Source organism: Poecilia reticulata, chromosome 1 (genome assembly GCF_904066995.2).
Source record: "Poecilia reticulata chromosome 1, P_reticulata-male-v2, whole genome shotgun sequence".
In the NCBI taxonomy this organism is placed as follows: domain Eukaryota; kingdom Metazoa; phylum Chordata; class Actinopteri; order Cyprinodontiformes; family Poeciliidae; genus Poecilia; species Poecilia reticulata.
In genome coordinates, this window is record NC_088830.1 from 14,401,399 (window position 1) to 14,416,353 (window position 14,955).

The 14,955-nt window shown below is 39.2% G+C and overlaps 1 protein-coding gene across 2 annotated transcripts in view; it reads left to right on the top strand.

Annotated features, from left to right (window-relative positions):
• LOC103464387 (protein Dok-7-like) overlaps nucleotides 1–14,955 on the top strand; it is a 24,856-nt gene continuing 9,901 nt past the window's right edge. For both annotated transcript variants that reach the window (XM_008408441.3, XM_008408451.3), the window contains exons 1-6: nucleotides 1–2,206; nucleotides 2,325–2,370; nucleotides 3,031–3,113; nucleotides 4,279–4,429; nucleotides 5,472–5,672; nucleotides 13,363–13,482. In XM_008408441.3, the coding sequence (XP_008406663.1) occupies nucleotides 2,153–2,206; nucleotides 2,325–2,370; nucleotides 3,031–3,113; nucleotides 4,279–4,429; nucleotides 5,472–5,672; nucleotides 13,363–13,482 (655 nt within the window). In that variant the 5' untranslated portion in view covers nucleotides 1–2,152. The remainder of the gene's footprint in view (nucleotides 2,207–2,324; nucleotides 2,371–3,030; nucleotides 3,114–4,278; nucleotides 4,430–5,471; nucleotides 5,673–13,362; nucleotides 13,483–14,955) is intronic.

Below are 14,955 nucleotides of genomic sequence, written 5' to 3' on the forward strand. Positions count from 1 at the left end.
TAAAGACCCTGATGTTGGTCTGACTCACAGACTGTGACTCTGACGACACTGATGGGCTGACTCACTGACAGCTGATGCATCGCCTTGATTTAAAGCTGGAGCAGAGAACTCAGCAAAAACAACTGTGCAGCTGGTTGCAGACTCCCCACTGAAAGCTGCTATTAGCCGACGACAGGAAGAGATTAATCAAAACCTTTGCTCCACCTCCCTATGTGGTCAAACGTATTGCTCGGAGGTGGAAATGAATTTTAACTGAAACACAATTTTTTATTTTTTTTAACAAAACTTTGCCTTGTAACACTTTCTTCTATAACTATAAAGAAACATACTTAATCAGACAACTACAGAATTAGCATGTAGTCATCGTTTTAGAAGATGCTTGCCTTCAACTTGATATTATGAAGAATTTATTTGGTTACTGGATTTGAAAAAAGAAGTGAATTGTTTAAAAAAAACAACTATGACTTAAATGTGATTTAAGCAACAAAACATTGAATCATTAATTAATCTTTAATTAATTGAGTACCATTATTTAAGACCTAGTTTTCCTCATGAGGTTTCACAGTTAATCTAGAGCTTATAGCATCGTATGTTTATTGTATAAGCTATGTCTACTATGCTGCTTAGAGTATCAGTGTAGTTTGCAGTTTAATCACAGAAAACATCTTGTTTATTATTAGTTAGTCCACCATTAAAAGAGTTGGCCTTCCAAAGTATCTCTTTAAGAAATTATACGTTAGTCTGGTAATTGGTTAAAATCTTTTTGGTAATATTGTACCAAAAATATGGTACGTTGTCTTATTTTTTTTTTAGAGCCAGATTGCAAAAATAAGTTACAGTTCTATCCATGTAACTGGTTTAATAAGAAATTAAACCAGCCACCAAGAACCAGCTGAAGTTTCTTTAGCTGTTCCGCTAACTGAAGTTGGCTTTTGCTGCTTACCAAGGTGAAGTCTTTTTAAATAATAGATAAAAAACAACATGGTTTAATATGATGGCGATATTAATTGAGCCATTAAGGTGAGTTTTGGCATCAGCCATCTCCTTCCTTTATATTACTGGTAGGGTAAGATATTTATTGGTTTTTAAAATAAATGTAAAAATATGGATAATTTTTGAAAAAATAGAGTAAAAATGATCATGGGGTTTTTAATTAAGTCACCAAGAGCTCGTATAAGTAAACGACAGGGACGCTGCACTTTCCGATTGTGTCACTTCCTAAATTACTTGTAAATCTCCTCACTTAAAATGACTTGCAACAGAACATCATCTGACTTGGCTAAAAACGACAAAAATGTCAACATATTTTTCTGGGTTGAATTAAAACCGACTACTGGGTAACCTTAAACATCACTACAAAGAGACGTCTGTTCAAGTCTAGGGACACTTTGTGTAAAAATCTTTCTAAAATATCTTTAATTATGCATTTTTTTTCCACACCTAAGGCAAACATTTAAGTGTAGAATTCTGTCTTAATAAAAATATTTTTTACAAAACTTTTTCGCTGAGGGACCCAAAAACATAAATGAGACGGGACATTTTCAGCGCCCTTATTCACTGCATGTATTCTCGTTTCTTTTCTCATTTAAGGCTCGGCCAAGAGCTGTGAAAGGAACAATGATTTTCAGCGAGGCCATGCTGTTTTTATTTTTATCACTTGATGAATAAATACGAAATGCAGAAGCGGACGGCCAAGCGAATGGTTATTTTAATAAAAACATTTCACTAAATGTTCTGGTGATTTACCTGGTTATCTCTGTATCGTCTGCCGGCTTTTCACAAGTTAACCTTCATTCGCACAGACAGAGCCGAGGCTAAGAAGATCAGCACTGAGCCGACGCGAATCCCCGTCTAACACCCGGCTGAGAAAATACTGCAGGAGTTAAAGTGTATGGTGCGCAAGTTATGTGCTTTTAATCAAATTAGCTACATTGCAGACAATAAGCACTCGAAGCCGGTGGACAACTGTACTGAGTTGGCAGTGGGCTGGTGGCTCCCCCCACCCCGGGGTCTTAGTGAGAGGGAGGGAAAGTGTCTGCTGTCTGGACCCTGGGCTGTAAAGGCTATTTTGAAAAGTTGCCCCATCTCTTCCTCACTCTCTCTTGCACACACACTCACACACACACACAGCTGCTAGAAACCATGACAGAAGATGACGGATACAGTTGTCGCAGAGGGACAAGTCAAGTTTAGAGATGGAAAAAAGGTTAATTCTACAGCTTTTCTTATCTATTTTTTTTTTGTTGAAATATGCTCTTCTAACTCCCTGCCCACCAGAGGACAATGTTGTGTGACTTATTGTGTCTTAACAAACTTCTCCACAGTGGAAGACTCGTTGGGTTGTTCTCCAGAAGCCCTCCCCGGTCGCAGGTAGGAGTTCACACCTTCTATTTATGCATCACAAACACAGATCTTCTCATCTGCTTCACCCAGCACCGACCTCAAAACATTTTTCTGCTGTTAAATTAAGCACAACTTGCCAGTTGTCTGTTGGCTGCATGCCGCAGGGCTCAACACATGAGGATGTTGTTAAAGCTAAACCTGAACAGGAAAACGGAACAGAATTCATTTTTGGTTGTGGGCCTTCCAGTTTCAAATAAAATGTGCTCCTCAGTGATGGATTCAGATATTAAACGACAAGCTGGCTTATAGAAGTGTTGCTAAAAGACTTGGGTAGTGCTCTACTGTAAATTGCATTCTTTTGAGTTGAGAATAATTTGAGATGCTATGACAGGCTGCAAATGTTTCAGCACAGATACGCGCGGCCCTGCCTGTGTCCTTGAAGAAACTGGCAAGAGTAGTGGGAATAATCTGAGCTCCTCTGCTGTGCCCTAAGTGTGCATTGCACCATGTGAGAGTACTTGGAGCTCAACTTTTATTTTCGGCAGCGCAAGTGGATCAGTTTGTTGTTTTTTTGGGGGGGGTTCTTATGACAGATGTGCCGTGGATAGACATGGGGACATTGGGTTGCTCTCAACAAACCTAATTATCACACAGTAAATGCAAAAAAAAAATCTGTGTTTCCCTTAGATTGCTTGACTTTACTTGTGTGCAAGGAGAAGAAGAAAGGGAAAAGCGGCGGACACAAGGAGAGGCTGAATGTAACACTGGAGGTATGTTCAGCACCGGATCAAAGTCTTGCTCCATCTGATCTCTGGTCCAACATTTCCTTCAGCTCTTTTTTAGCATTTCATACACAGCATGTTTGCTGCCTAAAAAAATCACAAGTTCAGTCTTCAGATGGAAGAAATATGAAGCTGTACCTCGCAGAAGGTTTATAGGAAGCAGGGGTAGGGTTAGGTTAACTCTAACCTCATCCCTACCGAGCAGAAACACAAAAGAGGAGTAAAGTGCTGCATGAATTGAACACACATAAATATTTCAAATAAAGTTCTCCCTACTGAAAGCAGAAAGTATACATACTGAAACGCCACAAGATTTGTGGAACAAGTGGATTCCTGATCACAAGCAGCATCGGCTTTCATTCTAAGCTTACAGACCAATATCTGTAAATTTATTGAACCTGGGTGTCACAGATGAGCTTGGTTTCCTTCAAACTGAGTTCTTGCTCATTCACACACCCTTGGAAAAGTATTCACACCCTCTAATCTTAAAAAAAAAACCTCATGCCACATAGATCGACCAACACAATGCAGTATTTTCATTTTTTTTCTTTTGCAAATAAAGTGTTAGAAAGAGGATTTGAGGGAACCCTCACCTGTAATGGGTCAGTGTAGCTTAGCAACCAGAAGAACTCGTGTTTTTTTCTGAGCATATTGCGAGCAAAAACTTGATCGATTTCATTAAATCTGTAAAAGATATGAAAAAGTTTACATGAACAGAAGTAGTTTAAAGACACGATTGCATTTAAATGTTTGATTTGTGCTGCTAGCTGAAAGTAAGTTACGCTCTTTCACAGTTGCCGTAAATTCTCTTTAGCAGAATTTTTCTGAAATGATCGGTGATTTCCATTCATTTCAGTGGGGTCCAAAGTGATCACAAAATACGGAATATTTCATAAAATGCAGAAGATGTCAGTACCAAAAGTCACAGCTGGAATGTCCTAAATGAGCAGAATGTGGGAAAAGTTGAATGGTTCAAATAGCACAAAGTATGCAGGAGTAGTTAAGTGGGGGGAAAAAAGTGGAGAAACTACAGAATTCACACTAATTTATTGTGACTTCAAAAGATTCATCAGCCAACCAAAACAAATTCAGAACAGGGGACATTGTGTGTTATCTGGTCTGCAGTGTTAGTGTCATTCTCTCCTTCTTTCAGGGGATCTGTGGTGTGGAGCCAGGAACCGGGTATGACGGCGTGCCCTACACTCTGTCCATCCTCTGCCTGGCAAGAACCCTCATCCTGGGTTTTAAGAACAGAGACGCCCTGCTGACCTGGGATGCTCGGATCCGCTACAGCCTGGGGGAAGGTCAGTGGCTTGGCCTCATGCCGCAAACACAGTCCTGCCTCGTTACTCTAGGAAATTAAGAATTTGTTGCTTTCAGGCTGAAAATTTGCAAAATTGTAAATTAAAGCAATTGATATAGAAGACCACATAAAGTTACAAGTATATCATATATTGTTACTTGTGACACACAGAAGAAAAAAATCAATCTCAGATGCTGTTTAAAATAATATATATATTTTTAAAACCTGATAGAAGAGGATTGAATAGTCATTATTTACTGATGTAAGCATACAAAAATGGAAGAACACCGAGTCAGTCATTTATTGAGGGTGAAGCAGAAACGTCTAAGGGAGAAAATGTGCCTGATCCACGTGCGGTTTTTCTTTCACTGCTGTTTGCTGTCAGGAAAGCCTCTCGTGTCTTTTCCAGCATCCCAGAGGTTTGATTTTTGAAGCAAAAATAAACCCCAAGCGGACCAAGAGAAGCATATTTGCTGTCCGTGGCTTTTGTTTGCAGATGCTGCTCGTGCGTCAGATTTATGGACGTACCGGAAAGGCATCAATGCAAAGATTCCAGACGGAACTCTTTTATGTTAAATTTTATTTTATTTTGTTCTAAATTGTGATTAATTGCTATGACTGGACCAAGATCTCCAGACACCTTGTTCAATCTACGCTGAGGGTGGAACGAACCTAGTCCTAGCAAGGTGTACCTAATAAAGGGGCCTTTGAGAGCATGGATGCATTGGAGTGTGTGTTTGTGTTTGTGTGTTTGTCCATAACATCTTCTCTTCAAAAATCTGAGAACATTTCTTGAAACAGATGAATAAACAGGCCTGTGACAAATTGAGGCCAGGGGAGCCCAGAGACCTGCTGAATCATCACCATCACTTCTTCACATTCAAACTTTGGGATCTGTTTTTAGCTCCACCTCGGTTATTGTGTGGCTCCTGTTCTTTGTGATTAATGACTTCAGTTACCCGGCAGCCATTATGACTTAATGAGAATAAAAAGCAGCTTAGGGTTGGGCTTTTCAACATATAAATGCTCTTCTGTCTCTTCAGCCCACAGGTTCTTTGTCAGTGTGGAACCAGGCACCAAGCTGGAAAGTGGGCCCGCCTCCCTTCATCTGTGCAACAACCTGCTGGTCCTCAGCAGAGGCCTGCCGCCGGTGGTGATTGGTCACTGGAAGCTGTCGGCTCTGCGTCGATACGGTGCCGTGCCGCATGGCTTTGTGTTTGAGGGAGGGACTCGCTGTGGATTCTGTGAGTAAATACTAACCGGGAGGTGTTTTATTGCTAATCTGTAGAGACTGTGAGTCAAAAAGACTGGCAATGTAGGTTTAAAACCTGGTCACCGAGAGGAATTTGTTTGATTTAAACGTGCAAACCACACAGTGTTTCTCAGAACAACATAAGTTCTTTTTTATGCTTAGATGAACTAAAACTAATTTAAAAACTTTGAGTACATCTCTACAGCTTTCAGTCTGATGAGAATATTGTAGTTGGAGCTCCGGTGATTGGACCAGTAAGGATGCTGGGAGGTCAAACACTTGGCAATAATCACGGATCTCAAAGCACTTGTTGTTGTCCAGTAGCTGTCTATCTGTGTGAGGAACATTTGTACATTTTTCTTGGAAAAGGCCTTTGAAAGTATGATCATGTATTTTTTTTATTTTAAATCAACATGAACATTTGAACTATTTTGTTTTCTCTTGTAAAAGAGATAATTGATCATTGAATGAAAAATTGCTGAACACTTTTAGAACTGGAACTAAAGCCTACTCATGTAGTCTGTTTGTGTGTTTAGGCGATGGGCAGCTTTGGTCCTTGAGATGTTTTAGATGTGCTTCTGTAAGCGACACATTCATGTAAATAAAGCAGGGAGACGTCCCTGGTGGGAAACTGGGCCCGTCGGGGTGAAGCTGAACAAAATGAGAATGTTTTTGTGGACTTCAAGCCTCAGCTGAAGCAGTGAAGTGATCTCTGTCGCCTTTATTTGACGAGGTTGAAAATCACTCTGTTGCTTTTCTGGTGACCCGATCCATCTTTGCTGGCTGGTTCACTTTGGTTCACTTTTCAAAGTTGTGCAGCGTCTCCTGATGAACATGCTGCAGCTGCTCAGTTTTAATTGAATAGTTTCTTCATCATACTGAGCAAAAAGAAAACATGTTTGTGTCTTTATCATTAGTAGATTGGCTGACACACTGCCGGGATTTTATATTTGTGAAGCTACGGCTGCAACGATCTGCAGACTTTTATCATAGCTTCATTCCATCTTAAAAATTGTTTTCTGCCATTGTACTTCATTTAAATCATCTCCCTCTGTATACAAAGTTTACCTAGTTGGCATAAAAGTGCAACAGTTCACATTTAATGTCAGTTTGAAATGGCTTATTTGAAACCTTTGCACAGTACCAGTGAGGCTTTTTAGCAGCTGATGAGTCTTTTGCTTTTTTTAATATGACACTTGAGCTCCATGGAAAAGAAAATGCGTAAAGCAGCTGATCACTTCGTTTTCTAGAAATTATGAGTGAGCACATTTTCTGACTTGAGTTCAAAATGACAAACATTTGCATTCACTAGTCCTGAGAAAGAAATATGACAACCAATTAATGTTGTTCTTTTTGTGTCTTTTTCCATGCATCTCAACATAAGAAAGTGATTTATTAAGATATAAACACCAAAAAAAATATGCTTGCTCATTAAAGAAAAGAGATCAACATACAGTAATTATGTATTCTAAAGGAAAATCTGACCATCTCCTCCCCTAAAACTCACGACCATAATGCAGAGTCCACTAGCATTTTCCTCAAACACCCTCTGATAGTCTGTAGAGACTTGCACGCGTCTTTTTGTTTCTATGATGTAGAAACTACTGAAGTGTAATTTTCAGAATAAAAGCTCTATATTGGGTAAACAGATTGACATTTGGATATCTGCCTGGCTCTGAGACCTGTGAAACCAGCGCCGATAGATTGTAAAACCAGTAATTTACTGCAGCCACATTCACAGCTACATGTTGCATGTCAGAAATGTATTTCCGAGCCCACCAAAGCCTGCTGCGGATGTTGTTTTTGTCAGGGTTCGAGAATCTTCTGAATGTCAAACTGATGGCGGTCATGAATGTGAAGAATGTCAATCAGCTTCACGCATTTTAAATGACTGTGCTATGGTTGAAGTTTCAAACTATTGAGTAACTTTAGCCCCTAACAGCTGCAGGATTATACTTTGTATGATTTCTTGACGAAATAGGAGCGTTTCTCCTTCTCTGTCGGATTTTTCTAGAGGTTTAGAAAGCGTTTGCATTTTTGCAATGCCCGTCTTAGGAAGCCTAAGCGTGAGCGAATACGAGAATAACCATGAGGTTTTCAGGCTCTGGTTACAATGTTCTCATGAGAGACATCTATAAATACCAGTGCTGACCTCTCAGCCAATCACAAGCAGCTTTGTGGTCGCATGTGCACCCGCAGAGTCCTTCTTCTTTTCATCAGAATATTACCCAGCAGACACAGGGGTTGAGGTCCTCTTGCCATGGCGGCAGAAGTGGAGAGGGACAGTCGAGTCTGAAAGTGGCATTCCTTGCATGGTAGCTTCGAAGTTTGACGTTAGCTGACATTTTGCTTCGCATGTCTTCAATAACGGCGTTACGTTCCGAAAGCAATAAGCTGCTAGGGTGCAAAATGACTTTCTGTAAAAGCCAAATACCAAATTTGCATAGCAGGACGTAAGTCCTTGTTTTGCACTTTGCGAGTCCTAAAAAATTAACAGAGTATACGCGGCGCTTCTGTACAACCAATTCATCATATTTAGCCTGGGAGCACGAGCAGAAAATCTTTTTTCTCAACTTTGCCTTAATGTTCATGTAAATTATTGGATACATCAGTGTATTCCGGTGCAGCTTCGCCTTGTTTATTTACACACCAATTGATCAAAAAAGTGAGAAATAAAGTTCTTTATTATTGAGCATTTTATTTCACAGCTGTTTAATTTCCCTTGAGGCCTCATTTGCTCCAACAAAGTAAGCAAGTCTCTGTGTCATTGCTGTACTTTGTGTTGCAGCTGGTCTTTAAATAAAATAAAATAAAATAAAAAAAAAATAGCTGCCCCTCTGTTCCTTCATCAGAGATGAAGACGATGCCAACGTGACATCACTTTTGTCGCTATGGAGACAGGCAAACACATACAAAAACTTCCTGACGGGAGTTCAGCCGGTCCTGTGGGACAGAAGGTCTGCTATGTTGTAAAATAAACAAACACAGGAGTTCAGGGTCATAATGTAAGTTTGCCCTTCTGGTAGTGCAATCATATCCAAACACTCTTCAGCAGTGGAGTGCAGTCAGAAGTATCCACACACCCTGAGGCGGACTGGCCTGCCGACGTACTGGGCAAGGCCAGGAGGGTCAGCCAGGGGCTGTCGTAATTTAACCAAGAAAAGTAAAATAAACATCATTTTTTGCGGACGTTTGGTTAATCCGGTGAAATCTCTGATTTCATTTGGAATTAACAATGAAAGTGTTTTTGGTGACGTGCGTCATAATAATCCATGAAAGTTTCATGTCGGTTTATGTAGCCACAGTTTACAACAGGTGTCACCTCAAGGTGCTTCACAGTTTGTCTTTAGGTGGAACTGGGATTTTTTTACTTTGAGAACGGGTAAACAAAATAAAACGATGGATGGCTCCAAATGACACTTTCCTGCATCCAAAACCAACAAAACCTCATCAGAAGAAATACGGCTTTCTGACAAATTAGCAAGAGACCAGGACTAAATTTGGCATAAAATCTAATAAATATTGCCACATTTTTAAAAAATGTATAATTTCATTATGTTACACATATTTTATTAATTGAATTCCAAATCAGATCAATGGTAGGATATTTCTATTCAAAGTTGTATTCTCAGCGTCACCTGAACCCCAGATTGTGATCAACTCCTCTTAGAAGTTTCCAGGTTCTTCTTTAACGACCCGATGAAGGTTTTCTGGGTTACGGGGTCCACATATACTCGTTTCAACCCCGTAGCGCACAAACGCTTTTAGCGCACGCATACTGACCCAGTATCAAACAATCATCCGCAGAATCCGGACAGCCATCCAGCTCCTTGCCCCAGATAAAAGCCATTCAAAGCTTCCAAGCAAAGTTGGCAGCCTTTGTGTGTCCCTCGGCAGGTGTAAACACACATGCCTCCTCTGGCCGTACGTTGTTGCACGTGTGAGATTGTTTCTCCTGCGTGTTGTATATTTAGCGTCATTTACATGGTATCTGCAAGTTAAGTCCAACTAAGCCCAGCTCTTGCCAGGTTATATTAAAGTGTGAGTGACCCACAGAGATCGTAATGTCTGACTGTCCAGCTGGCGCTAGCTCGAGCGGGGAAGCACGCTTGAACACAAACCCGACTTTAATAGATCCTAAATGCTGATTAATTTGTGCTTAATTGCAGGAGGTGGATGTTAAAGCATCTGTGGGTGAGAAGAAATGCAACTTGAATAAATTTAGGAAAAGTAAAAAAATTGAAGTAAGCTTTTTTTAGGTGCTTGGCAAGGATTTTAGTGTTTAGGCATTTTTTATGCTTGCATTCCAACACTTTACAGAGAGAAATGTTTTATTTTTACTCCACTGTGCTGCTGTGAAGCTGTGCTGACTGGACTGCAAAAAGCAGAAGATGTGCAAAAAAGTTTTAACGCTTCTGATAATTCTTGAGAAGTTGGGTTATGGTGTCTTTAAAATACCTGCGTTCTCAGTGACTCCACAAGCTCTCCATTTCTAATAAAGGTTTAAATTATTCAAGATCACAGCAAATAGTAAATATTCTTGGTTTAAAACCGCATTTAAATCCTGCACGAGTATTTTTGTGATTCGTGACTTTTAGAAAAGCAACACATTATTTCTAAATTACAGACACCATGCTGCCATTCTGGTTGTTGTTTCCATCTCCCTCTGCAGCTGAAGCGAGCGACCTCCTGCCATCTGCATGGTTGTAATGGTTGTATCATGAGCCTGTAGTTTTTATTGCTTCTTTACATTTTAAAAGCAACAAGGAGAGACAAACAAAGCAACGACTGGTTCCAATAACGTTTACTCAAGATGTGAAGCACAACACACATAAAATAAAATCACAGGCACATCCTAAATATTTTTAGGTCTGCAGCAGCCGATCACCGTTGGAAATGATGTTTGCTCTCATGTAAAACGTTTTATAAAACTCTTCTGCACTACTAATGGTGCTTGAGACGCGAGTGGCCTGAGCTTGAACTGTGTGGTATCTGTGTCTCTCAGTTTCGTGTTGTTCTTTCCCTTGAAGCCGAGGCTGCAACTTGTTACATGGTCTCCCAGCAGGAAGTGCTTGGAAACCAATAAAGCTATTTGTGGGGGGTGAGGAGAAGTCTGTTCTTCTCAGTTTCATGAATCTCACCAAACAGCACAACTGGGACAGATGGAAAAGGGTGAATGCTCACTCCATCCATTATTATGGCAACGCAGAATGCAGCTTCGCATCAATTAGGCTTATTCAAATTGGAATAAGCTATTTATTTGATTCAGAAAACAGCCTGTGTCTGTACAGCACTGATGATGCCTTCCTGTTCTGTTTTTTTAAAGAGAAAATTAGCTATTAAAATTATGTTTATTGTCTAAAACAGTTGTTGAAATTACTTGTATTCTTTCAAAAAACAATACAAAGGCTAATTATGATTTGCTAGTGTTTATACAACTCAAAAATATTTTTCCTTCTTCAACCAGTTCCCACGTCAAGGAGTCAGATACATATATTAGTTCTGTTAAGACTTACTTCTATGTCTTAAATGTTGAATTAATCGACTGTTTTAAAAATATTCTAATAAGTTCAAGTAAATAATTCCAGAATAATTCCCGGTAAATGGATTTTTTTGTTCACGTTGACTGTGGCTTTGTTGGTTTTTGAAATGCTGAATCCTCCCACTCAACGTGCTTCTTACTTGTAGCTTTTCCTCCATTGTAGGCTGATAGGCTTTAAAAAAGGAAATCTGCTGGGTGCCAAAAATATTACGCACAGCGCCCTCCACATTTATTGGAACCCTCGGCAAAGATGAAAAGCCATAAAGTAGATTCATCTTTTGTTGCAGAAGCAAAACCTCAGAATAAAAGCTCCACAGAGGGAGAAAAATATACAGCCTTATGAAATATTTGCATCTTAAAATCTTGGCTCTGTCCTGAACGATGGCACATCCAAAAAATGTTTATAGTTCTGGAAAAAATGAAGAGATCACTCAAAAGTATCAGTTTCTCTGATTTTACTTTTTTATAGGAACATGTTTGAGTAAAATGAACATTGTTCTTTTATTCCATGAACTACTGACATGTCTCTGAAATTCCAAGCAAAGATTTAGTTGCAGAAAATGAGAAATAATGAAAAAGCTCCAGTGCTTTCAGACCTAAAATAATTCAAAGAAAACAAGTTCATATTTATTTAGAAACAAGAATACTAATGTTTTTACTCAGGAAGAGTTCAGAAATCAATATTTGGTGTAATAACCATGAGGTTTTCAACGGGGTTTCAGTGCAGTGGTCTCTTCATTTTTTCCAGAGCTGTATGTGTTGACACTGAAGCATATTTCTCTTAGCCACTCTTCAAAATAGAAAAGACCAGAAAACATGCCATTCAAATAAGTCAGATATTTGATGTTCTCCATAATTCAGGAAATGGATGGAAGACAGCAGCCTCTAAACTATAGCTCATCTTCAGCTGAAACTTTGACAAACTACACAAAAGCTCTTAGCATCCTGGTTAGAAAAATTCCCAAACTCCCTGACTGATATGAGATTACTCTACTGTAAAAAAATACAAAATAAAAAAATAAGTAAATTGCTGATTCATTTGAAGGGTTTTTGTCGATAAGCGTGGAGGCCACAGACAACTTTAAAGATCACAGAAAAATATCAAACCTTTAATTTTAACGTTGTTTCAGGTAGATATTGTTGCCATTAATTCTGGTTTTCTTTGTGTACTTCTTTTAGTCTTTTGAACCATTTTATGTCTTCCTCACTTGGTGTATTCGTGAGAATAAATCTGTAACCTTGAGAAGGAAACGGACTTTTCCACTGGATACACTTATGTTTTTTTTTTCATTCAAACGTCTTATGACGCTTTTGTTTAAAATGTCTCAATGACATTACCTAAAAATTATTCAGAGTCGGAGCATTGTGTATTAACAAAAGCTATGGTAATCAGATGACAGCTGCTGCTCTGAGAGTCATTACTGGATCGTCTGATTTGCATTTGCTACGTTTAACTTCTTTCAGGATTCATGTGATTGTCAAAGGGTCTCGCATCATAGATACGTCTCTTTCGCCGCAGCTAAAACTGGATGTTTCTCTAAATCACTGAGCCTTTTGCCAATGCTGAGCAGTCTCAACGTCTCAATAAGCTGAACAACTAATGAATCAGATAAACTTTCACCACATTAAAGCTGAGCGACGATTCAAGTGAGAAACTCAATTACTGAACTCCGAACTTTGAAAACATATTTCGGTCGGCTTTGATGCGATTTCAATCAAAAGTTTACAGCGTGAGATAAAGTTGCTGACTGTAACAGCTCCGCCGAAGCATGACTGAGATGTTATTTAAAAACAAAACGATTCCCGTCTGAGATTCTTTTTTCCATTATAAGCAGCTTTACAAAAACAATGTTTTATGGATATATATATATTTATCTTTAACTAATCTACAGATTCACTCTCTTGTTTCTTTGATGCACTACTTCCACTACTGCACTACTTGGATGCGTCATGATATCGATTCTACTTTTGCTCTGTTTATTGTTCGTTTTTGTTGCAGTTTGCGCTGTGTGGGCTTCAGCAGACTGACTGTGAGCCCAACCTTTCTGAGGAAGGGCTGTCGCTGGCTCAAAACACAACCTAACCTTCACAAAAACTCCTTTTTATTCATCGTGTGTGTACCTCCACCTCTGTGTCCCAGGGTCCGGTGTTTTCTTCCTGTCTTGCTCAGAAGGAGAGCAGATCAGTTTCTTATTTGACTGCATCGTCAGAGGAATCGCCCCCAGCCGAGCCCTGCATGGCGTGTCCACCAACCAGCCAGGTGAGCATTAAATTATCTCCTACATATATGGAACGCAAATTAGTAAGGATGAAAATAAAGTGGTCCAAAATTTACGAGCGAGATGAGAAATGAGACATTTCTAGAAAGAATTGTTAGCAGTAGTTCTCAAAGGCAGTTCTTCCACATTTAATTCATTGTACAATTACATAGAGAATTAAATAAATCTATTATGGGGTAATTGTAAACGCCAAACTGTGTATATGAGGCCCTTAGAGGACTTTTCTTTGGGAGCTCACTTCCTGGTGCACCCATAATCATAATTATACATTTAGGAGAGTCAAGCAAAAATAAATAAAACAAACAAAGCTGTTCAAGAGCAAACAGAAAAAAAAAACATCCCTCCATCTAAACACTAACAAATACACAGGGCTAAAGTGTAAACCATAGGTCAGGCACAACAAGCAATGGAAGTGATTCAGTTAGTAATACATTTGGATTCTGGTGATATAAATTCAAATTACATTAATGCACATTTGTTAACCTGTATATTAAAGCAGCCTCAGGTCAGCAGTGGGCCCTAACTAGTTGCAAAGTTTACTTACACATTGGGTCGGCTCTGTGCATGTGCATAAACTATCTGTGTCTTCTTCTGTGGTAATCTTTCAGCATCTTCTTCCACCTTCATCGCTATTTTCTGTCTCTTGGCAGGATCCATGGTAACGCTCGGTGTCCTTTTCTTTTAGGAAATAAAATCCCAGTTTTGTAATGTCACGGTTGTTCCTATATAAATAAATATCAAGGTGCCATGATGTAAAATTGACTCAAAATGTTTAGTTTTTAGTTTAAGACTGCACATTGTGGGACAACGTTACTGCAGCGTTATTTTAAAAATTTTTGCCTTTGATTTTTTTCTCAGTTTAGTTTATCAGCCTCTCATTAAATCAATCAATCAAATTTTATTTGTATAGCACCTTTCAGCACCAAGGCATTTCAAAGTGCTTCACATCATAAAAACACAAAAATACAAAGTCATAGAACACACAGTCAACAATGTTACATTTTGCAGTTACATTTGCCGTCATTAAACATCAGATTATTGATTAATGTTTCATGATTATGTTGCGAAAGCAACATAAGCAACATAATCATGAAACATAATCATGTTGCTTTTGCAACAAAACATGTTGCTAAATGCTGAAGGAAATAATTTTCTACCAAAAAAAAAAACAAACAAAACAAAAACAGGCTTTTAACAGGGAAACACACTTTGGGCTGCACAGTGGCGCAGTTGGTAGAGCTGTTGCCTTGCAGCAAGAAGGTTCTGGGTTCGATTCCCGGCCTGGGGTCTTTCTGCATGAAGTTTGCATGTTCTCCCTGTGCATGCGTGGGTTTTCTCCAGGTACTCCGGTTTCCTCCCACAGTCCAAAAACATGACTGTTAGGTTAATTGGCCTCTCCAAATTGCCCCTAGGTGTGAGTGTGTGTGTGCATGGTTGTGTGTCCTGTGTGTCTC